At 52.4% G+C, this 24,587-nt stretch overlaps 1 protein-coding gene across 2 annotated transcripts; it reads left to right on the top strand.

Moving 5' to 3' along the window:
• Positions 1 to 14,045: 14,045 nt before the first annotated feature.
• Positions 14,046 to 22,839, top strand: AEN (apoptosis enhancing nuclease). 2 transcript variants are annotated; one of them, XM_047738028.1, is made up of 4 exons: positions 14,046 to 14,121; positions 18,167 to 18,770; positions 20,272 to 20,472; positions 20,915 to 22,839. In XM_047738028.1, exons 2-4 carry the CDS (start codon positions 18,231 to 18,233, stop codon positions 21,149 to 21,151), a joined length of 978 nt encoding a protein of 325 aa, XP_047593984.1. In that variant the 5' UTR covers positions 14,046 to 14,121; positions 18,167 to 18,230; the 3' UTR covers positions 21,152 to 22,839. The 2 variants fall into 2 exon arrangements, with proteins under 2 accessions (XP_047593984.1, XP_047593985.1); XM_047738029.1 differs by lacking the exon at positions 14,046 to 14,121 and adding an exon at positions 16,641 to 16,793.
• The last annotated feature ends 1,748 nt before the right edge of the window (positions 22,840 to 24,587 follow it).

Raw genomic sequence — 24,587 nt, 5'->3', positions numbered from 1 at the left:
CCTCTTCCCCATTTTTCCAGGAGCGTAGGTGTCGGATTCTAGGAGTGAATTCTATCTTCCTATTCGCTGGAGTACCTTGGCGCAAAGTGCCTAGGAGAGAACAGGCGCGCCTGAAAAAAGGTGAGTTTAACATCAAGGTCCTCAATTTTAGCCAACGGAGCCTAGAGTGTGCCCTTTACATGAGGAGCAGAATGACTCCTTTGCCAGAGAGGAAAAAAGCCCGGAGGGGAAGACGTTATCACAAAAGGGCTAACGGAGGTGGGGGAGGAGGAGAGGGGACAGGACCCTGGTACTAGAGTGTGGTTACCAGGCAACCAGCCCCAGCCTTCTGTTGCCTTGGTTACCGTGAGTGGAGGGGTTTTGGCCACTGATTATCTGTGAACACCTTGATTCTTTAAATTATCTGCTAGGGAGCCCCTGCCTTCCCTGGGCTGGGTGGGTGTCACAACCAGTCCTGCAAAATCCCAGGGGTTTAAAAGGAAATCCTAGAAGGCGAATTTTCCCTTTTAAGTCAAGGTTCATTGCGAGGCAGCTACCTCCCACCATGGCAACCCTTACCACTCTCCCCCTCCCCTTTCACTGAGGTGATCATATCCTACTCTGCCCTTTCTCTGGGATTTACAATTAGGGCTTTTTTCTTCCTTTTTTCATCTAGTCCCTTTGACTGACTGGCTGATCTTCTCCTCCCCCTCTTTTTTAACCATTAAATGAGAAAAACATATTCGTTCTTCATGGATAAACGGCAGGAAGCCAGGGAAATTATCCAAAGGTGGTACAGAGTGTACTCCTTGGTTTGGCAGTGCCTCCTCCCTCCCTAAACAACCCCCGCCATGGGAAGAGGGCTGAATTCTAGATCACCCCCCTCTTCTCTGCTCTCCCCATAGACCACACAGCACAGGTCAGTAGAAATGCTCCTTCTTTAGCATATTGCCCCTGGCATCACCTGCCTCTGATTCCCCAAGATTCTCCTCTCTTCATTTCCTCTCCAGCCTGCCTTCATAGCAAATGCAGCTCTCAAGGCTTCTAATCCTCTGATCTTCCTTTCCCTTGATTGACAAACGCTGACTCTATTTTTCACGTGTCAGCCTTACCCCCTGCGTTCATTTGTGTAGTATCTGTGGGGAATCATTTTACCCATCATTTCCCAAAGGCATTTGTAACCGTCTCAGAATAATTTCAAGGGACATCACTAGTAAGTCAATAGGCTTGTGTTCTGTGCACTATGTCACCTGGACTACTTTTCCTTAAGGACCATGAACTTTCCCTTTCCAAAACGAAATCCTGCTTTAAGCCGAGCTCTGACTTACAACAGGGAAATCTCTGTTTCAGGCGGTAACTCTCATGTCATCTGTGATGCTCTGCAACCGTAAGCACATATTTCATTTTCTCTTCCTCTTCTTTTCCTTCACACGTTGCTAATGTTAAAAAAAAATTAATCATTATAACTTCAATCTAAGTTGAAGGTAAAAATTACCCTCCATTGACTGGCTACTTTTGGGGAGATTTACATTAAAATTCTTTTCCTTCATATGTTACTATAGAAACTTCTTTTTAATACAGACCAGACAGCTGGTCTGCTTTTTGTACTTTTCTTCCCAAAGAAGTGCCTCCTTTAAGAATTCTCTGGGGCACCCATCATTGATCACATCAATAATGTCCCAAAGCCCCATAGCAACAGGGTTTTGTTTTGTTTTTAATTATTATTCCTTTTCTGCTCATTTTCTTTATGGACAAAAGATCTACTTTCAAGAAAAGAACTGAGATCTTATTGGCCAGAAAAGGAGAAACGTTATTTCATTGGTTAGTTTGTATTGCCTTGTCAACCAATCAGAGGATGCCATTTATCCTTTTCTGACTAGCTGAGTGAAAAGGGTGCCCAGAGTGTTTCAATCTGCCTTAGTTTCATCAAGTAGCAAAGGACGGAACTCAAGAGTTCTAGGACCCAGGAATGCTGACAAATCCAGATTACATTTTACATGCAAGAACGAATTTTGCTACCTGGTTATTTAGTTTTCTTTTTCTTTTTCTTTTTAAGATTATTTATTTATTTATTTTTGACAGAGAGAGACAGAGCGAGAGAGGGAGCGGGAGAGGGAGAAGCAGACTTCCCTCCTAGCAGGGAGCCAGATGCGGAGCTTGATCCCAAGAGCCCAGGATCATGACCTGAGCCAAAGGCCCATGATTGGCAACTGAACCATCCAGGCGCCCCTATTTATAGTTTTCTTGAACAAAAAAAAATTCGTTGTTCTATGGATTCTTCTTTTCATTTAAAAACATATATGGGGGGGACGCCTGGGTGGCTCAGTTGGTTAAGCAGCTGCCTTCGGCTCAGGTCATGATCCCAGCGTCCTGGGATCGAGTCCCACATCGGGCTCCTTGCTTGGCAGGGAGCCTGCTTCTCCCTCTGCCTCTGCCTGCCACTCTGTCTGCCTGTGCTCACTCTCGCTTCTCTCTCTATGACAAATAAATACATAAAATCTTAAAAAAAAAAAACATATATGGGGGCGCCTGGGTGGTTCAGTGGGTTAAAGCCTCTGCCTTCCGCTCAGGTCATGATCCCAGGGTCCTGGGATCGAGCCTGCATTGGGGCTCTCTGCTCAGCAGGGAGCCAGCTTCTTCCTCTCTCTCTGCCTGCTTCTCTGCCTACTTGTGATCTCTGCCTGTCAAATAAATAAATAAAATCTTAAAAAAAAATATTGATCATCTTTCCAAGTCAGTGCAGATTCTTGGTTTCAGCATATGAAAAAGGTCCAGGGACCTGGCGCCTGGATGGTTCAGCTGGTTAAGTGTCTGCCTTTGGCTCAGGTCATGATCCCAGGGGCCTGGGATCGAGTCCAGCGTCAGGCTCCCTGCTTGGTGGGAAGCCTGCTTTCTCCCTCTCCCACTCCCCCTACTTGTGTTCCCTCTCTCGCTGTGTCTTCTCTGTCAAATAAATAATCAAAATCTTAAAAAAAAAAAAAAGGGAAAAAGAAAAGCCCAGGGAACCTTTGCGATTTCTCCTAAAAGTTCAGAATTGGTTCCTACCCTTAGGGATTCAGTGAAAACTTTGGGGGGTTAAGAGGAGGAAGCTAGAAGACATAAGAGCTGTGTTACATATGATGAACATGTATTTCAGCTTTTGGATTCATTCTGCCCAACTTTGGTATCACTGGTAGCGTTGTTTTCTACTTTAATTCTTCATAGCTACTCCTTTGGCTTGCATTTTCAGTGACAAGTGAAACATCTGGATAGGTGGAGATGAGGACTTTCCAGTTCAGTTTAAGGGCAGAAACATCACTTCCCAGGAAGGCTTGTGACAGGCAGGAAGGTGATCCCTGAAATGAGATTATGCTAACCCCTGGTGGCACTGGAGTTGAGCTTTTTTTTTTTCCCTCCTTGCACCAAATAGTCCTATTTGGGGATTCTGCCCTTATCCTACACTTCTGTAAAAGAAAGGGGCATTAAAATTCATCCCTTTGAAGACAGAAACTCTGACAACAGTTTGGAAGAAGGTTTAGTGTGAACACAGACTTGGTCAGTCTTTTCTTGGTTCTTGCCTGGAAGGAATGCTTGGAGTGGACAGGTGCTTGATCATGTGGGGTTCTCAAGGGCCACCTCCCTTAATGGCCACATCTATGCCAGGGTTTCTGTGGCACCATGACCCCCAGCACTAGACTATAAGCCTTTCAATATTAGGGGCTATCTCTTGTACACTTTTGATTCCCTGGAACTTAGGCATGCTTAAAATGGGGGCCCAACAAATGTTTGAATTGAATCCTACAGGCTAGCACCAAGACAAGTACCTTGACTTCCTCTTTATGACAACGGCAGCTCTAGCCCTGGGCCCTCCCCCATTGCTTCCTTCCAAAAGCTTCACAAAAGATAAATGAAGGCTCAGTTCATCGTTACCATGGTTACATGGAGTGGCCACACTGAGGATCCCTATCACCCATTACTGTCAGGAGGAAAAAGAGAGGAGGGGATTGGGGATCATTGTCATGGAGGAAACCATGGAAACAAGCACTGCCAAGGGGATGGCTCTAAATTGAGAGGAAAGAAACTAGAAGTGGGGAGAGGGAGGTGGTGGGCTCAAGGGCAGGTCATGTTTTCAAGGTACTTTTCTCTGAGACTGCAATGACCTCCTTTGCTATTTGCATCTTTAAAAAAATAATGTATTTTTTTAAAATTTTATTATTCTTTTAAGTAAGCTCTACGCCAGCATGGGGTGTTGATGATCCAGAGATCAAAAATTGCATGTTCCGTGGACCAAGCCAGCCAGGTGCCCCTCTATTTGCATTTTCACCCAACCCAGAAAGAGCCCAGAGTTAAAGAATTTAAGAAAACTGGGGCTCATGTCCATTTTCATTGGTTCTGCCAGGAAAGAGCTAACGAAAATGAATCTATTATATTCACACCTCATGATCAAACTCTGTCTCTGAATCCTGCCTCTTTGCTAAGCAGTTTCATGAGCCAGGCTCTGCGGTAGGCACTGAAATATCATAATGAGCAAAAGAGCCCGTGCTCTCATGGGGAGGGCCAAACAGCTAGAAGGCATTGGGTCTCAGAGCTGGGCACTGCCAGTCTTCTTCATGTCCCCCCTCTGTGCCTCCCAGCAAGCCCTGCCCTACTCTGGATGGAGATAACAAACCAAGGTTGGAGAGCTGGGCTACAAGGGGAGAGTTCTCAATCAAAAAGAGAAAGAATTAAAAGCAGCACCAATAGGGGAGGGTAATTATCCTTCAACTACTGGAGAAATAAAATTACGGCCGTGCTCTCTGAGCCACCAGGATATTGTGCCTTTTGCCAATTAAGAAGCAGATATGTCCTGCTAGGGCAATTAGATGGTGGACTAGACAGAAGGGTAGGGGTGGGGGGATGGGGACAGAGACGGACAGGACTTGCTTCTCCTTCATGGTTACCTTGGCAGGGGCAATTCCCTGGGGAGCCCAGCACTGGGCCTTGGGTAAGAGGGACCCTGGGGCTGGGAAGCCACCCTCCCCCTGCTCACAACCGGTTCCCTTTTTCCTCTCCTTCCCATTCTGCTTGCCCCAACACCCTCATCCCTCCTTTTCATTCTGTGCTATGGCTCAGTCAGCACTGAGAGAATTTTCACCAGGGACCATGACCGTGGAGTTGCAGGGCTTGGGGAGAGGGGGGACCTGGTAGAGAAGGGTCACCATGACCTGGAATCCTTCCTTTTTCTTCATCCCCATGATAATGCCCTGCTTTATGATTAATGAAGAAAGGTAGAGAAATGAACTACCCGCCTGCTTCCCTTTAAAAATAAGATCTCATTAATAAAGTATGTTCATTACAGAAAAGGAAACACTCCGGAGGCAAGAACAAGACAAGTCATCCCTCTCCCTCCCCTTTCTGAGCAGAGGCTGCGGAGGCTTCGGACGTCGGGGAGGAGGGCTCGGAGGGGACAGACTGGGCGGTGGGCGCGGGGAGCAGGGCTGGACCCCCAGGAGCGCGCGGGCTGACTGCGCATGCGCCAGGAGTCACCTGCGGGAGAGGTCGGGGTGCGGGCGTGGACCGGCTCGCCCCATCTGGAAGACTAGTGATTTTGTTGTTGTCTCACTGAGTCCAACAACAAGTCCCAGTCTGCCGCATGGTGCCGGCCACCGCAGCGGGGTGTGGGCAGGGCGGCGCACCCCTTTCTGGCTCTCCTTCCAAATGTTCTTTTTGTGCTTTCTCTGTGTCCTGGAAAACACCTCTGGGAGCCAAGCTGCACAGCCCGCAGGCAGCACACCTCAAGAAGACTCTTCCAGAAACAAGGGCAGATTACAGCGTGAGCTGAGATGCGTGGGGGGACGGGTGCGGGGATGGGGTGGCTGTCCTCCGGAGCGCTGGGCTGCTAACACACCACTGAAGGACCCCAAGAGACAATCCTTCTCACCACTCACGAACTCACCCAGCCACGGTTGGGTTGTGTTGGCTGGAGAGAACTCAGGGCGGACGCGCAGACCCTGCTTCGCGCCCCACACGGAGAACACGGCGCCCCGTCCCCTTCCGCCCCGCCCCCCCACCCCGCGCACGCGGACCGTGTCCGCTGCCTACCCCAGGGCCGAGAGCGGACTCCTGTGGGTGCAACAGCTTAGCCCCAGAATCTGCCTCATTGCTGCAGGGTCCAGAGGCATGACCAAGGGGAAAACCCGGGTAGGGTAGTTCTGCTTGGAGCGCTGCCCGCCGCCGCGCCCGCCGCGCCCGCCCGCCCCGCGGTGACCGCAGCAGTCATCACACAAACCATTTCCCAGTCCCTCTGCCTGGCTCTCCGTGTGGGGCAGCTTGCCCTAAGGCGGTCGCCAAGTCCCTTGTGATGAGACCTTAAGCGGGGACACATTCTTATTTTATTTTATTTTATTTTTAAAGATTTTATTTATTTATTTGACAGAGAGATCACAAGCAGGCAGAGAGGCAGGCAGAGAGAGAGGAGGAAGCAGGCTCCCTGCTGAGCAGAGAGCCCGATGCGGGGGCTCGATTCCAGGACTCTGAGATCATGACCTGAGCCGAAGGCAGCGGCTTAACCCACTGAGCCACCCAGGCGCCCCATCGGGGACACATTCTTCAAGCGACAATCCCAATTGCCCTCTCGGGACCTTTCCAAGTATATTCCCATCCTTCCTCACCCACACGGCAGGCACAAGGCACCCTGGGACGCTCCAGCCAAGGAAAGGAAGGTTTGGTCAGCAACCTCCAGAGGCAAAGAGGCTGGAAAAATCCTAACACTAAAGCACCTTACCACCTTCAGTTGGGTTGGGATTTGGACTCCGGACTCCTTTGGGGAATGCTAAAAATGCAACCATTAGTTGAGCTCACCCTGCTTCCACCACTTGCCAGCTGTGCGACTTTGGCAAAGAACTTAACCTCTCTAAAGGAATCAGCCCCTCACTCCCACCAGAAGCTGCTGCTGTCACTGCTTCAGCCGCTCTGTCAGCTCCTCCAAACCTGCTCACTTCTCCCCCATTTCCTGCCTCTTAAATTTCTCTTTATTCCTGACCCTGCCTGAAGCCAGTGGGCAACCGGTCCTATTAGAAATCTCATTCACACTTGAGAAGGCTGCAAATTGGCGTCACTCAGTGGGGGTCTGCCCTTCCTTGGGGCCCCGGACTGGGGAAGGAGAGGGGAAGGAAGTCAAATCTCTCCCTGACAGCCCTCAACCTCCAGGCCTAGTGTGAAGACAGAAGGGGGAGAGACCCTGCCTCAGGGAAACAAACATCTGGGGAGCAAAGTGGGGTGCGCTGCTGAGTTGAGAGATGGGTGGGAGAGCCCTTGCTGGTATGTAGCAGAATGTAGACAGGGGAAGCTAGGAGGCACTCCCTGGGGGGTGGGATGGGAACGGAATCTGGGCTTTGAAGTCAGACACCCCAGTTCTAATGCTGGCTCCACCATTCACTGGCTGTGTGACTTGGAGCCAGCCACTTCACATCTCTGAGCCTCAGAGCCTCACTTATGAAATGGACTTTATCACAACTACCATGCTAGGTTGTTAATGATAATTAAGCGAGAGAAGTATCGTCCTACAGAACGGCATATGTAAATACTCAGTAGTAGTCTCTTTGTCTCCTCTTTCATGGTTTTTCTCTTCCCCGACCTGGGCAGCCACAGGTCCCCTTTCCTGAAGTAGGAACACGTGAGAACTACCATCTCCCTCATATGGTCTCCCCAGTGGGGTAGTTTTATCCCATTCAGGTGTTTATCTTTCCCTTCCCCAGATCAGTATCTTGTCCATTTCAGGAGGCTCCATATATATTGAAAAAATGAATATAGGCCATAGATTCCCCCCTCCCTCCCCACCACCACCCTGTTTTGTTTTGTTTTGTTTTTTTAAGTAGAAACCAAGGATCAGAGAAGGTGTGTGACTTACCTCTAGGTTGTTCAGCAAAACAGACAACTCACTACTTCTTCATGTAACTTCCAAGGTGTCTCAGAACATAAAAGGGTTGGTGATCCAAGGATCAGGACATCTGGGTCCCCTTTCCTTAACTGCACGGACCCCCCATTTGGGCGACCAGCAGCCAGCCAGGTTTCCAGCGAGCACATCTGGTTCCCCGGATGAGCAGGGACGCAGCGCCCTCTGCCGGGTTCTATAGGTAGCTGCGCTTTAGCGGAGATTCTCTGTCTTGGCCACACACTGGAATCCCTGGGTGAGCCTTACAAAAATCTGCAGCGGCGCCTGTGTGGCTCAGTGGGTTAAAGCCTTTCTTCCTTCGGCTTGGGTCATGATCCTACTCCCTGGGATCCCTGGGATCGAGCCCCGCATCGGGCTCTCTGCTTGGCGGAGAGCCTGCTTCCCCCACTCTCTCTGTCCGCTTCTCTGCCTACTTGTGATCTCTCTCAAATTTAAAACAAAAAATTTGCATGTTCAGTTCTCTCGCTAGAACAGTTAAATTAGAACTTTGGGGGTGTGACCAAGCATCGGTATTTCTTAAAGCTCTGCAGGAGATTCCAATGTTCAGCTGAGAGTGAGGACCACAAATGTAAGGGTTAACTTTTCTTTAAGATTTTATTTATTTATTTGAAAGACAGAGAGAGAGAGAGAGAGCAGGCACAAGGAGAAGGAGAGGGAGAAGTAGTCTCCCTGCTGAGCAGAGAGCCCAATCCCAGAACCCTGGGATCATGACCTGAGCTGAAGGCAGATGCTTAACCGACTGAGCTACCCTGGCACCCCAAGGGTAAATCTTATATGTGAAGAAATTTCCTAGTCTAGAATGGAACCAGCAACTGCGGAGGATACAATTCCCCTGAATCATACCCCCCACCAACGCCTTTTTCTTAAAAAAAAAAAAAAAAAAAAAAAAATCGATCACGTGAGTCTTAACCCGTGTTTAAGAATCCCAGAAGTTCTCAGAAGTTGAGGGAAGGTATGAAGGTACCCTGAATGTCTTGGTGACAGGCTGTGTTTGGGAAAGTCCAAAGTCACTGTTGGATCAAGAGTGCTATACAGAGGGAATCTGCTTGAATAAAACGAGCAAATTATTTTCATTTGGTTCCCAGAGTTTCGTCAGGTTCATATGCTCCGAACAAGGACTCTGAAACTTGAACATGAACACAAAAGTGGTCGGTCAGCTCATTAAAACGGGTTGCTGGGCCCCAACCCTCTGGATTTCTGCCTCAGTAGGTCTAATCAACCCCCAGGACCACACTTAGAGAACCACTGGTCTGAAAAATGACCAGACTGACACCCCCTTTCAAGTCTGCACCTGGCCCAGCAGCATGACAATCCTACAGCATCCTAAATCCTCAAAACAGGTACACAGGCAGGCAGAATGATGCTTTGACCGTGGCAATGATGATTTATAAACGCAACGCCGATCAAGTCCTATGTCTCAAATGCTTCAGGATTGGGAAGGTGGAGGGGGAAGGGGTGTGGTCCATAGTGACAGGACTGGGATTATGAGCTTTCTCCCACCAAGCCCAGCTCAAAGGAGTTCTGCTATATAGAAGCCGCAGCCTCTGGGGCTTTTTACTTTTCTGATATTTTCGCTCCAAGAATGGGAGGGTGAGGTCCCTAAAGTTGGGTCTGGGAATATTGCCATCCACAGTCAAGATGCCAGCATTAGGCCATCTGTGTTGTCTACCTGGGGACTTTCAACTTCTTTGCTCGATAATATATATATATATATATTTTTTTTTGCTTGATTAATAAATATAAAATATGAATATATATTTACATATTATTACATTGTTTATAATAGAATATATTTTATATTATATTTTATAACTTATAATTTTATATTATATTTTATAAGACTATACCTTTATAATTATAAATATTATATATTTACTTATATATACTATATATATGTGTGTGCGTGTATATATATATATATATATAAATTTTATTTTTTTTTAAGTGATCTCTACACCCAGCATGGGCTTGAACTCACAACCCCAAGATCAAGAGTTGTGTTCCACTGACGGAGTCAGCCAGGTTCCCCTGCTTGATAATATATATATTTTAATATTTATTTATTTTTGAGAGAGAGAGTGCTCAAGTGGGAGCAAGGGAGACGGAAAGAGAGAATCTTTTTAAAAAAAAGATTTTATTTATTTATTTGACAGAGAGAGATCACAAGTAGGAAGAGAGGCAGGCAGAGAGAGGGGAGGAAGCAGGCTCCCTGCTGAGCAGAGAGCCCAATGCAGGGCTAGGATCTCAAGCTGAAGGCAGAGGCTTAACTCCCTGAGCCACCCAGGTGCCCCAGAAAGAGAGAATCTTAAGCAGGCTCCAGGCCTAGCATGGCTCATCTCACAACCCTGAGATCATGACCTGAGTCAAAACTGAGAGTTGATTCTCAACCGACTGAGCCATCCAGGTGTCCCCCTACTTGATAATATTTTTAACCATCATTGTGTGTAGTTATAAAGGATGTATTGTAAATATTGATATCTTGTTTTTTTAAAAGTGTGCTTAAATGAATGCAGTGAAGTCTAAATATCATAGCAATTTGATAATGAAAAACTCTTACTGACAAGGTTGAATTTTTTTTTTTTAAGATTTTATTTATTTATTTGACAGAGAGAGATCACAAGCAGGCAGAGAGGCAGGCAGAGAGAGGAGGAAGCAGGCTCCCTGCTGAGCAGAGAGCCCGATGCGGGGCTCGATCCCAGGACCCTGAGATCATGACCTGAGCCGAAGGCAGCGGCTTAACCCACTGAGCCACCCAGGCGCCCCAACAAGGTTGAATTTTACCTGAGCCCTGTGCTCCTGGAAAAAAGCAATGGTTAAGAAATTCTCGAATCCTCTCATGTTCCGGAAAGGACTTACTTCAAAGAAACACCCTGTCTCATTTGACTGAGGTAAGACTCATGGCTTCCCCTTAGTTTACCTTGAATGAGGCAAGGCAGACACTCCAAATGTCCATTCCTTGACTCCTCAGTGGTTAGCCGAACTGCGTGGCACACTGGTCAATCAGAACAAAATGCTTGTTAACCAGACTTTAGCTAAGCTTCTCTTCCTTCTCTAGGGTCTTCAACTATGGCCCATCCTTAGTCAGAGCCAGTTTGCAATTCCTCCTTAATGACCCCTCCAGAGAACAGGCCTCAGGGGAAAACAATTTCGCAACTGCTCTAAGACCTACCATCCGGATCTTGGATTAGACCACTCCTGTCCATCCCTCCTCCCCATCCCCATTCTTTCTAGCCTTGTCTACTCCTCCCCATAAAAGAAAGCCATTTTTGGGGCGCCTGGGTGGCTCAGTGGGTTAAAGCCTCTGCCTTCGGCTCGGGTCATGATCCCAGGGTCCTGGAATCGAGCCCCACATCGGGCTCTCTCCTCCTCCGGGAGCCTGCTTCCTCCCTCTCTCTCTGCCTGCCTCTCTGCCTACTGGTGATCTCTGTCTGTCAAATAAATAAATAAAAAATCTTTAAAAACAAAAAAAGCCATTTTCGCCTCAGTGGCAGGTGTGTGGGGGGGGCTTCTGATCAGAACCCACCCCCAGGACTATAGTTCTCCCCTACCCCCACGCTGCCCCCCAAAATCCTTTCAAATAACGTCTCTCCTTACTAAATCCAGATCTGTTTTTCCTTTACCTTAGATGCAACATTCTTTTTCCTTCTTGAACTTCTATTTCCATTCAGCTGCTATGGAGTTAATCCCAGCATAATACATTTTCATGCTGGGCAGTATTTTCTGGAGCCGCCAATCATACCTTTCCGTCACAAAATTATGTACATAAATTTTGATCTCGTTAACTCTAAAAAAGTGTTCTGTGATCCATCAAGTTCTAGGTGTTCATTTTTCTCTCCTAAATGAGATATTGTTGCATTTTCAGTATAAGTGATCAAATAACAAATAGGTAGCATTTCATCTCATTTAAACATAAAAAGTCAGTTTTCACTAGAAGCACCAAGGAAAATATGTCTCTTAAGGAGGTAGGTTGAGTCAGTTATTTTTCCAATGAGTTTGTAGGTCCAGGGATGAATTTTAATTTTTCCAGGAACGAGACAGAGTTTGGGCCTTTTGTAAGCACTGATAAACACAAAAGTTTCCACACGAAAAGCAGATAGAAGTGGAAGGAGGTTGTTTATTCTGTCAGTGTTTCTCAGTTCTTTTAATTCCTGATAATTACCCATTCTCAAAAAAATATATATTTTAAATGACCTATTGGCTGACAACATGATTAAATCCTTTTTAGATCACAAGGAAAGTATATCAGAAACCATCTGACTTAGGAATGGGTTTCTTGCCCACTCATCAGTAATAACTCATATTTAGAACTGCCTTCTTGGGGTGCCTGGGTGGCTCAGTGGGTTAAGCCTCTGCCTTTGGCTCCGGTCATGATCCCAAGGTCCTGGGATGGAGCCTATGCTCAGCAGGGGGCCTGCTTCGCCTCCCCTCCCCCACCCACCTGCCCCTCTGCCTATTTGTGATCTCCCTCTCTGTCAAATAAAATAAAATCTTTAGAGCTGCCTTCTTGTTTTTCCTCCCTGGACACTATAATTTCTTTTTTTTTTTTTAAGTTTAAAAAAAATTTATTTGACAGAGGGATCACAAGTAGGCAGAGAGAGGGGGAAGCAGGGTCCCTGCTGAGCAGAGAGCCCAATTCAGGGCTCTGTCCCAGGACTCAGATCATGACCTGAGCTGAAGGCAGAAGCTTAACCCACTGAGCTACCCAGGCATCCCATGGACGCTATTATTTCTCCAGGTAAAGCAGCAGGGGCAAGATTCAGCATGAGTGTGTGCATGAGACTTTCCTTTGTAAAGCTGGAAACTTGTTATAAAAGGGGAGAAGGCTGAACCTCAAGAACTCCAGGCTTGTGCTCAGGTCCAGCCTCATGGGAGTAGAGGATCTGGATACTGAGTCCCTGAAAACCCTCCTTGCCCTCAGAGTTACAGCTCTCACAAAATGTCCATTATGGAGACATTATGTCCTCTTCCTTACCACTCTCTGTCCTATCGCTGTTGCCTTCTAAGGAGCTCTGGAATCTGTACCATCCTCTCCACCACGCTGACCCCCAGGATCTTATCTTGCCTGAATGTCCACCATCACCCCCATCCCTCTTTCTCCAGACCTGACCCATTCCTCCCTGCTCTGCGGCCAGAGGGAGTTTCCCCAAATGCAAATGAACCAGCTGGGATTAAACCCCTCCTAGCTCCCCAAAGCCATCAGAAGTCTGAGTAGAAGGACTCCATCTCTCTAGTGGCCTGTCTTTTGTCCTGCTTCCCTCAAGTCTATATTCCAGTCAGAAGTAACAAGTTCCTGGATGCAGGTACCCCTGGCCTTCTGGGTACCATTCCTATGCCCTCTACTTGCAAGAGGGAGCTAGGAGGACTCAGACCGCTTTGGTAAGGGTCTTTGTTTGGATCTTAGCTGTTTCCTCTTAATTTCTTTTAGTGTCAATTTCCTTAACTGTAAGACAGAAATAATAATAGTACATATTTCACGGGGTTCTTGTGCAGATTACATACATATGTCGCCTTTGCACACAGTGATGCTCACATAATAAATGTGAACTATTTATTATTGTTATGATGCACGTCGCAGTGGGTTATCTGTTACCCAGCCAGACCTTGAGCAACTGAAGACTGAAGGACTGTGTTTATTCCGCATATCCCGGGGGCTGAGCCCACAGTAGGAACTTCATACTTAGGAAGAAAGTATTGCAAAGGGATAAATGAGAGACTAGCGCCGAAGCAGCAAACCTGACTTTAAAATCTTTCTTTAGTGACCCTCGTGCACATTATTTCTCTGAATCCCCATGACAGAGAGGAGGTAGGCACTATTTATTAATCCCCATTCTGCAAATGTGGGTGTGTCTTCTGTAAACCATTCCGCGTTTAGCGGCACGCAACTCGTAGGAGGCCACATCCCGACCCAGGGAGAGGGGTGAATTGGGGTTGGAGGGACACACAGGGGAACGGGACACGGGAGACACGGTCCCCTGGGGTTGCTTAAAATTTCTCGCGGTTCGGCTCGGCTCCCGGCACAAACCACACCCCTTTCGGAGTCCCCGCCCCTCTGCTGCCCTGCACCTATCCGCCGCGAGCCAGGCTCCCAGCCAATCAGAAAAAGGTTAGGCGGGCGCTGCGGCTCGGCGAGCCAATGGGCAGGCAGCCGGAGCGGGGCTTGCCCGGGCATGTGGGAGCTGCGGGCTGCTTGGACACCACGTGCGGGCGGGAGGACACGCGCGGCGCTTCAGGTGATCTGGGGGACCCTGCTGGGGTCGGCGGGCTCGGGAGGGCTGGCGCGGCGTCTCCCCGGCCCCGGGGTCCGCGCGCGGTGTCCGCCTCCGGCCCGCGGTGAGGGGACCCCGGGGCCAGGCGGAGCGGCTCTCGGGGCCCGCGGGTGTGCAGGCCCGGCCCCGGGTGCCGCCTGTGCCGTGTCCCCGCCCTGCTCGGGGTTCTGAGGCCTGCGGGGGCGGCGCTGGGCGCTGGGGCTCGGCCTGGCTGGCTCGGCCCCGCCGCCGCGGCCAGCGAGTGACCACCGCCCGAGTCCCTACCGGGCTGAGGCCCGGCCTCCCCCGCGGCGCTCCTTGGGGAACGCGGGTGGCGGAGGGAGATCGTGCGGGGCTGCTGGGCTCTCCTTGCCTTGCCCGGAACTTCGAGTACCTCGGGGGGGATCGCAGCGAGCCCGGCTTTCTCAAATTCGGGCGCCAGTTAGTACCACGGCTCGGGGGGTGGGGTCGTGCGCTCTGAAAAATGCAGCTTCTCAGCTCCCGTTCCCCAAAATGGCAGTTAGGACGGCGTGGACGGGGGGTAGGCCCGAGGATCGGCGTTTTAAACAGACGTTCTAACTGCTTTGGGGGGACCCCCAAACCTCGTTTCACCCTTGGTTTTAATAAACCCTCGTTTTGTGGTCAGGGGATGGTGACTTGGTCCAGGCCATGTAGCTTTTAGGGCCCGGGCCCCAAGAAGGGGGCCTTCAACCGCCTGCTGCCTCCCCGATCCCGCAGGTAGCCCTGCCACCGCCGGCGACTGTGACTTCGTGGGTCCTTTGGAGCCTTTGCTCTGGGGACTCTGCTGCTGGGGTCCTTGCCTTACGCCACAAACCCCCACAGGGAGGCCCAGTGGCTGCAGATCCCTAGGGAGCTGGTTCGGGGCTGGAGGGAGATTTGAGTGTGTCCTTATCGAAACTGTTGTGTTATTTGAGCCAAACTTCTCTCCGACCTCGCTGAGCTCCCTCCTGGGGCCCAGGATGGGCCAGACATGTCCTAGATGATTAATGGTCGGTTCTGACGTGTCGGCAGGGTCAGGGCCTGTAGAAGAGGACTTGCTTTCATGTCTCGAAACCCGAGGCCACTTTTTCTCAGGGAGCTTCACTTCTGGCTTTGAAATCTTGCCAGCAGGGTCGGGGAGGCCACTGACCCTGCTCCTGGGCTCAGCTCCTGACCTGTAGGGCCCGGAGCCCTCGCACAGAAGGGAAGGGGCCGTGTTCTCCCCATTGCTGGGCTGAGGCAAACTGAGGTTCTGTATGCGTCAGCTCTAATATGTGACCTGCCCAGAGGAGGATGTTGATTATAGTTACGCGCACTATTAAAAGGGAGAAGGCCTCTTGGGGAGTGGATGAGCGAGCCCGAGGGAGGATGAGTCAGGACGGGTCACCAAGCCTGGCATCACCCAGTAGCTCCTCCCCTGGCCTGCCTCTTCATCTCTGCTCCTGCTGGGCAGAGTCGTCTCCGGTGCTCTTCCTGTGAGGCAGTAGGGATCCTGTTCCCCATCAGTCCCTGGATTGTGCCCAGACTCTCGCCACCTTCCAGAAGCAGTGGTCTCTCACCGTTCCCTCCAGCCTGTCTCCTCACCCGTGAACGACATCCTTCTCCAGTGTTCCACAGCCTCCTTGCCCTTTCACAGTGCGGACGCTTTGCCTCCTGGGCTTGGTGTCTGCATGTTCTCTGATGGCCCTTCCCTTCCCTTCCTGCGCTCCCGGCAGGTCTTCCTGACACCCTTCAACAGGTCCCTCCGCCGCCACCTTTCACTAACCCGGCGTTTCTGTCTGTCCATTACTGTGACCGCTGAGTCTGTCCTGAGGTCACTGCTCCCATCTTGAGCACCCTCTCATGGGAGTCTGATGGCCTCCTTTCCCCGTCACCTCCAGCTCTGCTGTCCCCACAGTCCGGCAGGTAGCAGCCCTGGCTTCAGCTCCCTTCACACGCCTCTGAAGAGGATCGGCTTGATGCCACTCTGGGCCGGCTGTTGGGGGAGGGACAAAGACACAAGACACACGTGTCTGGGTCCCCACCTTCAGAGCGCTGTGAGGTAGCTGCTCTGTAACTGTCGTCTTCAAGCGCAGTAAGTTCCTCTGTGGTTGTGCCGTCAGGCCTGGAGGGGTGAATTTTCTTTGCTCCCCATCTAGATTGTCACTGTCTGGGGTCAGGAAGTCAGTGACTCCCGTCGGTGCTCTGGGACTCCCTCATGTGATCAGCAGAGACCAGTCTGGCGATCCCCGCTCAAGGGCTTAGGGGAGGACCACCAAGGTGTGTGGTGGCCTTCCCAGAGTGGGGACAGGAGGTTAAGTGGTAAAAAGGGGAGAGGGACAGTTCTCTGGCCGGGACCCACCTCGTGCTTTGCACCCCAGTGGCATCAAGCTTCCGGCGGGCCCCTCTCCCTCAGCCCTGGGTTCCTTCTCTTTCCAGCCTTTGCCCCTCATGTGGCCACCAGTTCCTCTCCCTGTCAGCTGGAGGGTTACTCTTTCTTCTTCACACTGATTTAATCCCTTCAGCGAGCCTCCCAGAATCCTCCTCCAGCCTGTCCTGCTCCCCTTTCACTTCTGACCCAGCCCTGCATGCTCCTTGTGCTTTGTTTCTGTCTCTGTGCTGAGGCTAAGCTGCTTGGAGTCCCGGATCCGCCCTGGTCACTCTGTGCTCAGCACCTGGTGGGATAAAGGCTTGTCCCCGCAGGGCTTGCCGGAGGGTGTAGACAGGAGTGGAGGTGTGAGAGGGGGCAGGCCTGTGGTTTGGGAGGGGCAGCGAGTTCCAGGCCCAGGCAGCTTTGGCCTGGGAAGAGCTGGTTACTGACCTGAGGAGAGTCTTAGCCTCTCTGGGGGAGCCAGGGCAAGTAGTTATTGAGCCCCTGCTGTATGTAATGTCTGCAGAGCGCGTGTGTTGTGTGGTCTCGTCTTCCGCAGGAAAGGCGGTAGTAGGGCCATTTCTCATGCGAGGAAGCAGAAGTGTAGCAGGTCAGGTAACTTCCAAAGAGCCGAGGGAACGCCTGCTCTGCCCACTGGGAAGTCCTGGTTTCCTGGGCTGCTGCACACGCACCAGCTGACTCAGCAAGGGAGTGAAGCTTTCCAAGCGCCGCGCCTCGCTCTTGGGCAGCCGCTGGCCTTGTTGCGCGGGACTCGCAAACCCACCCAGATTCCGGACATTGCCAGTGTTCAGTGATGAAGGGAGCTGCACACGCTCCCTTCTCCGTTTCTCCTTTCTGGCAGCTGAGCCGGTTTCCCAGCGCCCCTCTGCCTGCAGTCTGTGGTGACTTAGCCACATGCCCGGCTGCTGAAAACTCTAGATGAGTTTGTTGTAATGAGTGAAGTAGAAAGTCCCTTAGTCAATTACCTTATTTTGGTCAACGCATACCAAAAACACACAACTATTGTGAGCCCCTTGCGAATTTTTTTCTCCAGTTTCTGAGGGTCTGTCCTTTCACAAAGGATTCTTTTTTAAAAAACTGGGATTGTGTTGCCCGGCCGGAGGGTCTGACTCCTGATCTCCGGATCACGAGTTTGAGCCCCAAGCTGGGTCTCGAAATTACTTAAATTTTAAAAACTTAAAAATGGAATTTTGTGTGTGTGTCTGTATATATTTGTATGTGTGTATATGTACACACACACACTCTCTGGTTCTGTAGCCTTTATTTTCCCGTATCTGTGCCTCTCTAAAACATGTTGATTCTCCTGCACCTGGAGGTGAGCTGTGGCCTGGAGGCTGAGACGGTGGATTCTGGGTTCACGTCAGCTCTTGGGTCTTCCTACCTGAGCAGGAACCTCTGTGCTCACCTGGGAGATGAGGATAATCATACTTGTTCAGGTTTTTGGGACTATTTAGTGATTCCATGTAAACAGACTTGCCCCTGGGGCCTTGACTGAGTGCGGTGATGATTCCGCAGGGTCCTGGACTCCATGTGCGAGCCCAAGACAAAGCGTAGGGCTCTAGGGCGGCGTGGCGGTGAGCACTGTGGGGCCAGCCGCGCACACCTCTCCCCAACACCCCCTTTCACCCCGCCTCTCTGCCTTGTGTGTTCTCTCTGCAGAGCGCCGCCCTGCTGGCAATCACCCCCCAGACCGCACCTGCCCCCGAGCGCTGAGCCCACTGGGATGGTACCCCAGGAAGGCCGTGAGTCTGTGCAGTGCCCGTGCCCTTCCCTGGCTAGCCTGCAGGCCAAGGATGCGCTTCGGAGGAAGCACAAGAGGAAGAGCCGACAGCACCAGCGATTCATGGCCCGGAAGGCGCTGCTGCAGGAGCAGGGGCTGCTGAGCGTGTCCCCAGAGCCGTGGTCCTCCCCACCGCCTACGCCGTCGGGGGCACTGCCAGGCACTGAAGGCACCAGCGGCAGGACGCAGCGTCCAAGGAATGAACCGGGAGGTGCTTCATGGAGCAGGAAGCCCACCCCCAGGGAATCCGCGGGGCCCTGGCCCAGCAAGTGCGTGGCTATCGACTGCGAGATGGTGGGCACTGGACCCCGAGGGCGGGTGAGCGAGCTGGCCCGCTGCTCTGTGGTGAGTTACCACGGCGATGTCCTCTATGACAAGTACGTCCGGCCAGAGATGCCCATCGTGGACTACCGTACCCGCTGGAGTGGCATCACTCAGCAGCACATGCGCAAGGCCATCCCCTTCCAGGTGGCCCAGAAAGAGGTGAGTGCAGAGGCGGGGGCTTCTGCGGGTGGGTGAGGCCAGAGAAGGGCAGCCCTGGATGCAGTATTCTTCACTCACTAAAATGTTTCTCAAAGGCAGAATCATGCATAGGGAAAGGTGAAATTTTGCGTTATTCTCAAATGGTGTCCTCATAGATCAGTTGTGTTGGAACATGTATTTTCCAAATAAGCATTACCGCAGAGCTGTTTAATGTTTCTGGGTTATTCTTGGGATTCGGTGAATTTGGGAAATACTGGTACACGTGGTCTTGTGTCCTCCTTTTTCACATGAGACATGGCCTAAAGCATACCTTTCCCAAAGTTTGGAGATGATATACAAGTGTGTCACTTGGGAATAGCGGCAACAGGGCGGGAGGCCTACGGCCAACCCTTCAGCTCCTCGGTGCCTCCCTTGGCCTGGTTGGTGGGGCTCTGGGAACGGAACTGTGTCTTGTCAGCTCCAACCCAGCCCATACGGAGTGTGCTTGATCCCTTCCCACCACGTGCTTGTTAGGGAGGTTTCACTGGAGTGTGGTGGTGTGTCCCCACCTCGGAAGTCTAAATGGCACCTTCTTCCTCTGCTCTGCAAGCTGGGTTTAGTGATAAGCCGGACACGGCCAGCAGAAGCACGCCGCGGGAGCCCACGGCGGGTGATCGGGAGAGCCAGGCTCGCTTCTGAGGGCTGGAGGGCATTGCAGGCCTGGGGCCCTGGACGTGGCCTCCCTGGGGCCCGAGGAGGCTGCAGGCAGGGAAGAGAGACACGCACAGTGCAACTGCTGAGCACTGCGCCAGAGAGCGAAGGTTTCCAGGCTGAAGTGGAGTCCCGCACGGCTGAGGGGCAGAGGGATAGAATCCTGGGGAGAGGGCCCGGGTCTGCTGCTGCTTTCGACTAATCCCCAGGGCCCGTCGCAGTTCCACGGACGTCAGCCAGCGGGTCTCTGTCTGTCACCTCCTGTGTGCTAAGCTTTCACTGAGTGGCGTCACTAGTCCAGGCAGACACGTTGCTGGCGTTTACGCTGAGCTGACTCGGAGGGCTGGCGGGGAGACCGTGCCAGCGCTGAAGTCTGCTCCACCGCGGGAGAGGGCCACAGGGTCCTCTTGTCACCGGGGCAGTGCTGGGGGAGGCCTCCTGGTGTGGGAGCCGAGACGGGCCATGAGAGAGTTGGGTGGGGAGGTCTCCCTGGCTGAGAGAGGAGGGCCGGCGCCAGTAGGACACAGTCGCTTGTGTTGACTCGCTAGGAGACCCACTCTGTGCGTGACTCCTCGTGTGCCCACAGCCACCCCGTGGAGAGCGCTCTTCTGCTGGCTAGAGAGCTGACTTGGGTCGGGGGGTGTAGCAGGTCCGAGGGCCAGGGCTTCGGACTCAAGGCAGCATGGCTGAGCCTGGGGCTTGGGTCTCCCCTCCCCACACCGCCCCCCTTCGCAGGGATCCACACCCCTGTGGTTAGTGTCCTGGGCCTCCTAGACAGTGGGGCCTTCCCCCCTCCTCTGTCCACTCACAGATCCTCAAGCTCCTGAAGGGCAAGGTGGTGGTGGGGCATGCGCTCCACAATGACTTCCAGGCCCTCAAGTACGTGCACCCTCGGAGCCAGACCCGCGACACCACTTACGTGCCCAGCCTCCTGCAGCAGCCCGGCCTCCACACTCGCACCCGGGTCTCTCTGAAGGACCTGGCCCTGCAGCTGCTACACAAGAAGATCCAGGTGTGGGGGGCGGGCGCGGGGGGCAGGCGTGAGGAGGGGCCCCGGGCTGGGCAGTGGCTGAGCCTCCACGCTGCTAGTCCTTCTCCCTCTCCACTGTGCAGGGGTCCTGGTAACTGTCCCGCACGTACAGGCCACCCTGGGTGTCTTCTCCACCGACCCTCTTCCCCAGTCGATTGTGACAACCGGCCACAGGTTTGCGGGCTGGGCTTTTCAGACCTGTCCCCCACGCAGTTCCTGGCTCTGTCCCTGCACGCCACATAGAGCCCACCTGTGGCAGCCCGAGAGCCGGGGCCTTCCTTGGGGGCAGCCAGTAACACTTGCTTTCCTGAGTAGCTCCCAGGCTCCCCCTGTCCCGAGCCTCACATACTCATTCCGAGAGGATGTGTTTGTGGCCGGCAGCAGAGCCGGGACCCTGGGCGGTGACAAGGGCTGTTGCCCGCAGGTCGGCCAGCATGGGCACTCGTCGGTGGAAGACGCCACAACGGCCATGGAGCTGTACCGGCTGGTGGAGGCGCAGTGGGAGCGGCGGCAGGCTGGCAGCCTCCCACCCCGCCCCGAGGACCGGGACCCGGACAGCAGCACGGACGTAGAACAGTACATGGAGGACCAGTACTGGCCGGAGGACCTGGCCCAGGGCACCTGTGGAGGAACGGGGGAGCCACAGGACAGAAGGGAGTGAGGCAGGAGAGGCTCCCAGGTGACCTCTGAGTGGAGCGTGGGGGGCGCGGGGGGCCAGGAGAGCCCTGGGCACGTCGTCCCTGGTAGGGCAGGGTGAGGCTAGCCTGTTGCCAGGGTCCAGGGAGCTGGGACCATCTGTCCTCTTGGCTCCCTCCGTCCAAGGCTGTTGTGGGCACTTAACCCCACCCCTGTGGCCTGCTAATGGCACTTTATAGACACTATGAAAATGTCAGGTGCGCAGGGACCCAGCTGGGGGAGGACGCATGCCGACAGACCATCCCAGCTGTCACCCCACCCCCATGGGTGGATAGCACCCCTGTGCTGTGGTATCTCGGGGTGATGTCTTCTCCCTGGGGTGGTGAGCTCAGTGACTTGGGGTACAGCTCTCTTCTCTTACTGCCCTCTACCTCTTCCTCCACGGGCATTGTCAGATTCAATGTGCCCTGAGCCTGTAGAATTAAGGCCACTCTATGGGACGTTCCTTTCCTTTCTCTCTGAACTAGAACTTGGGCTGGCGCCACAGTAGGACCTCGATGCTAGGCTGTGATAGACCAGCAGGGCCCCTCTAGGCACGTGGGGAGCTGGCACCAGGAGTCACCAGGCTCTATTCCGAGGGTGGGGGGAAGCGGGTAAGCTTCGGGTGGAGACGCTGATGTATTAATTTTGACCCGACTCAGGCAGGAGGCTCTCTTAAGCACAAGCCTGAGAAACAGCACAGCAGTCTGAGTTCTGGGATCCGTGTGGGACCCCCTACCCAGTGTGTAGGGGGGCCGAGTGCATGTCCAAGGGGTGAGGGCCAGGCAGGGAAGCCATCTCCGCACTTGGGCTGGTGTCCCCTCGGGCACTTGGATCCACAGGCATTGTGGTCATTGGGTTGCATGCACCTTGCCAGAGCTGTCTCTGTCAGGATCTCATCTGCCACCCCTCTTGCGTTCTTTCCCAAAGGGCAATTTGGGAGTATTGAGGTTAAGCAAGAGCTCAGGTCCACACTGACCTTTGAGCCCCATCTTTGCTTGCCACTTAACAGCTTTGGGACCTTGAGCAATATGTGACCTCACCCTTGAGCCCATTTCCTCCTCTGTAAAATGGGGCTAATGCCGTAGCCTACCTCATAGGGTTGTCCTGGGGGCCCGGTGCCCAGTGCTCAGCGTGGTGCCTGGCTCCCTTTCAGCCTCTTCTGGGGGACGCCTGAGCCCGCCCCTGGGATTGAGACGGCTGCTGACCCTTGGCTGCCCCAGCAGGGGCGGGCTGAGGACACCGCGTGCAGGTGCCGGGTCCTCACTGCTCCCGTGGCTGGGTGACCGGTGTGCGCTCAGCCCCCCCCCCCCCCGCGTGCAGGAAATGACAGTGATTTTTATGTCAGTCTGGTCCAAGCAGCAGGGCCGGGAACTGAGAGACACTACTGAAACCGCACTACAGGTTGCCTGTCCTCCACTCCCTCCCTGTCTTCGGGGCAGGGCCCGACAATGGCATTGACCTCTGCTGGCCTGGCTCCAGCGCTTTGTTCTGGAGTCCTTCAAAGTCTGTAGCTGGTGCCAAACTCCCAGCCCAGCCGGGCTGCAGTTTCGATTCTTTGGGCTACAGACTGAAGGGAGATGAAACTGTTACCAGTGGGAAAATGTACTGGGTTTAAGGTCAGCTTTGTTGTAAAACCATTTGTTCTGGAATAAAATGAGATTAGAAAAGTAAGCCAAGTGGCCCTTTCTGAATTCTCAGGCTGGGGTGGGAGGGCGGCTTGGAGGAGGGATCCGGAGGGCGGTGCTGGGCATGGGGTCTTGCTGCGGCGTGCCTTGGCCTTTGAAGTGGCGGGTGCTTTCCAGATGATACTTTGGGATGTGACAACATTTTAGAGCTACAGAATTCATGTCGTTTATTTTTTAAAATTTTACAACTGTCTTATTGTAGAGCACAAAGTTTGTTTGTCCTGAAGCTGTGTTCTCACTTCTCAAGAAAATGTTTAGTTCTCATTGTGATAAAATTCACAGAAGATGCCAGCCACCATCTTAACCGTTTCTGAGTGGCGTTAAGTATATTTACAGTGTGCTGTCAATCTGGTGAGCTTTTTCATCGTGCGAAACTAAAACTGCTCATTAAACATGAACTCCCCACTCCCTCCAGCCCCTGGCCACCACCGTTCTCCTTTCTGTCTCTCTGGATTTGACTAGCTACCGCACACGGGTAGAATCATACTTACACATACAGACGCAAGCGCTTGGGATTTGCTTATTTCCCTTTATGTGTCAGAATTTCCTTCCTTTTTAAGGCTGAACAGTCATGTGGACGCATAGACCGCATTTTGCGGATCTCCGTGAACACTGGGGCTACTTCCCCCGCTTGGCGGTGAGCAATGTTGGTGTGAACGTGGGTGTACAGCGTCTTCGGGATTCTCCTTTTGGTTCCCACAGATGTAGACCTGGAAGTGAGACTGCTGGGTCATACGTGGTGGTCCTGTGTTGTAAGTTTTGGAGGAAGCACCATACTGGATACTGGCTTCCATAGTGGCTGCACCAGTTTGCGTTCCCACCAGCAGCCCATAAGCTTTCCAATTTCTCCACATCCTCACCCACGCTCATTATTGGTTTGGTTTCTCGGTAGGGTATCCTAGTGGGTGTGGGGCGATACCTCATTCTGGTTTTAATTTGCATTTCCCTAACGAGTATTTCGACCTCTTTTTGCGTGTTTATGATCTACAGTTCATTTTTACTGTTTATATCTTTTTAAAAACGTATCCCAGTAGTGATTCTGCTTGACCCGCACGAAGATGCTGACATTTGCTGAGACGCTTCCACCTGCCACCCAGGATTGGGAAATTCACACGTGCGCATTTTGGAGCACAGGCCCAGCTGAGACAAATGGACAGGAATTCAAAAGTCAGGGTGCCTTTAGGGAGCAGGGCGACCCACTGTTAGGAACCAGCCACCCGGCCTGTGCCCTGTACCTGGGGCCACACAGTGGCAACCTCTGTACTTTGTACGGTCATAAGCGGGCCAACTGCAACAGGACGACAGGACATGTGTCTCATAAGGCTGAGAGGTTTGCCCTGAGTGACTCACTTTCCTGCTGTCGCCTGACCTGAGATTGCCAGGGTGGTGTGGTCTGGCCAAAGGGTGAACCAATGAAACCAAGGAAGCATCCCCTCTAGGAGCAGCCCCTCCCCAACTTCCCCTCCATCTGGCTGGGGTCAGGGCTTCCTCCCCTGGGCTTCATGGTGCCTGTGTCGAACCTCAGTGCCCACAATACCAGCGAAAAAAATTCCACAGGACCCAGGCAGGACTCCAGGTGCTGGGGTCTTGCAGCAAACCACAAAGTGGGAGCAGGAACAGTAAATGAACAAGTAAAATCACGGTATTTCTGATGGCACTGATTATTCCTGCAGAAGAAATGCAGCAGGGAGAGGAGGTCCAGTTTTAAATAGAGGCCAGAAAAGGCCTTGGTGG

Source organism: Lutra lutra, chromosome 7 (genome assembly GCF_902655055.1).
Source record: "Lutra lutra chromosome 7, mLutLut1.2, whole genome shotgun sequence".
Classification (NCBI taxonomy): domain Eukaryota; kingdom Metazoa; phylum Chordata; class Mammalia; order Carnivora; family Mustelidae; genus Lutra; species Lutra lutra.
Note: the sequence above shows the minus strand (reverse complement) of the source record. Positions and strands in the feature narration are given on the sequence as shown.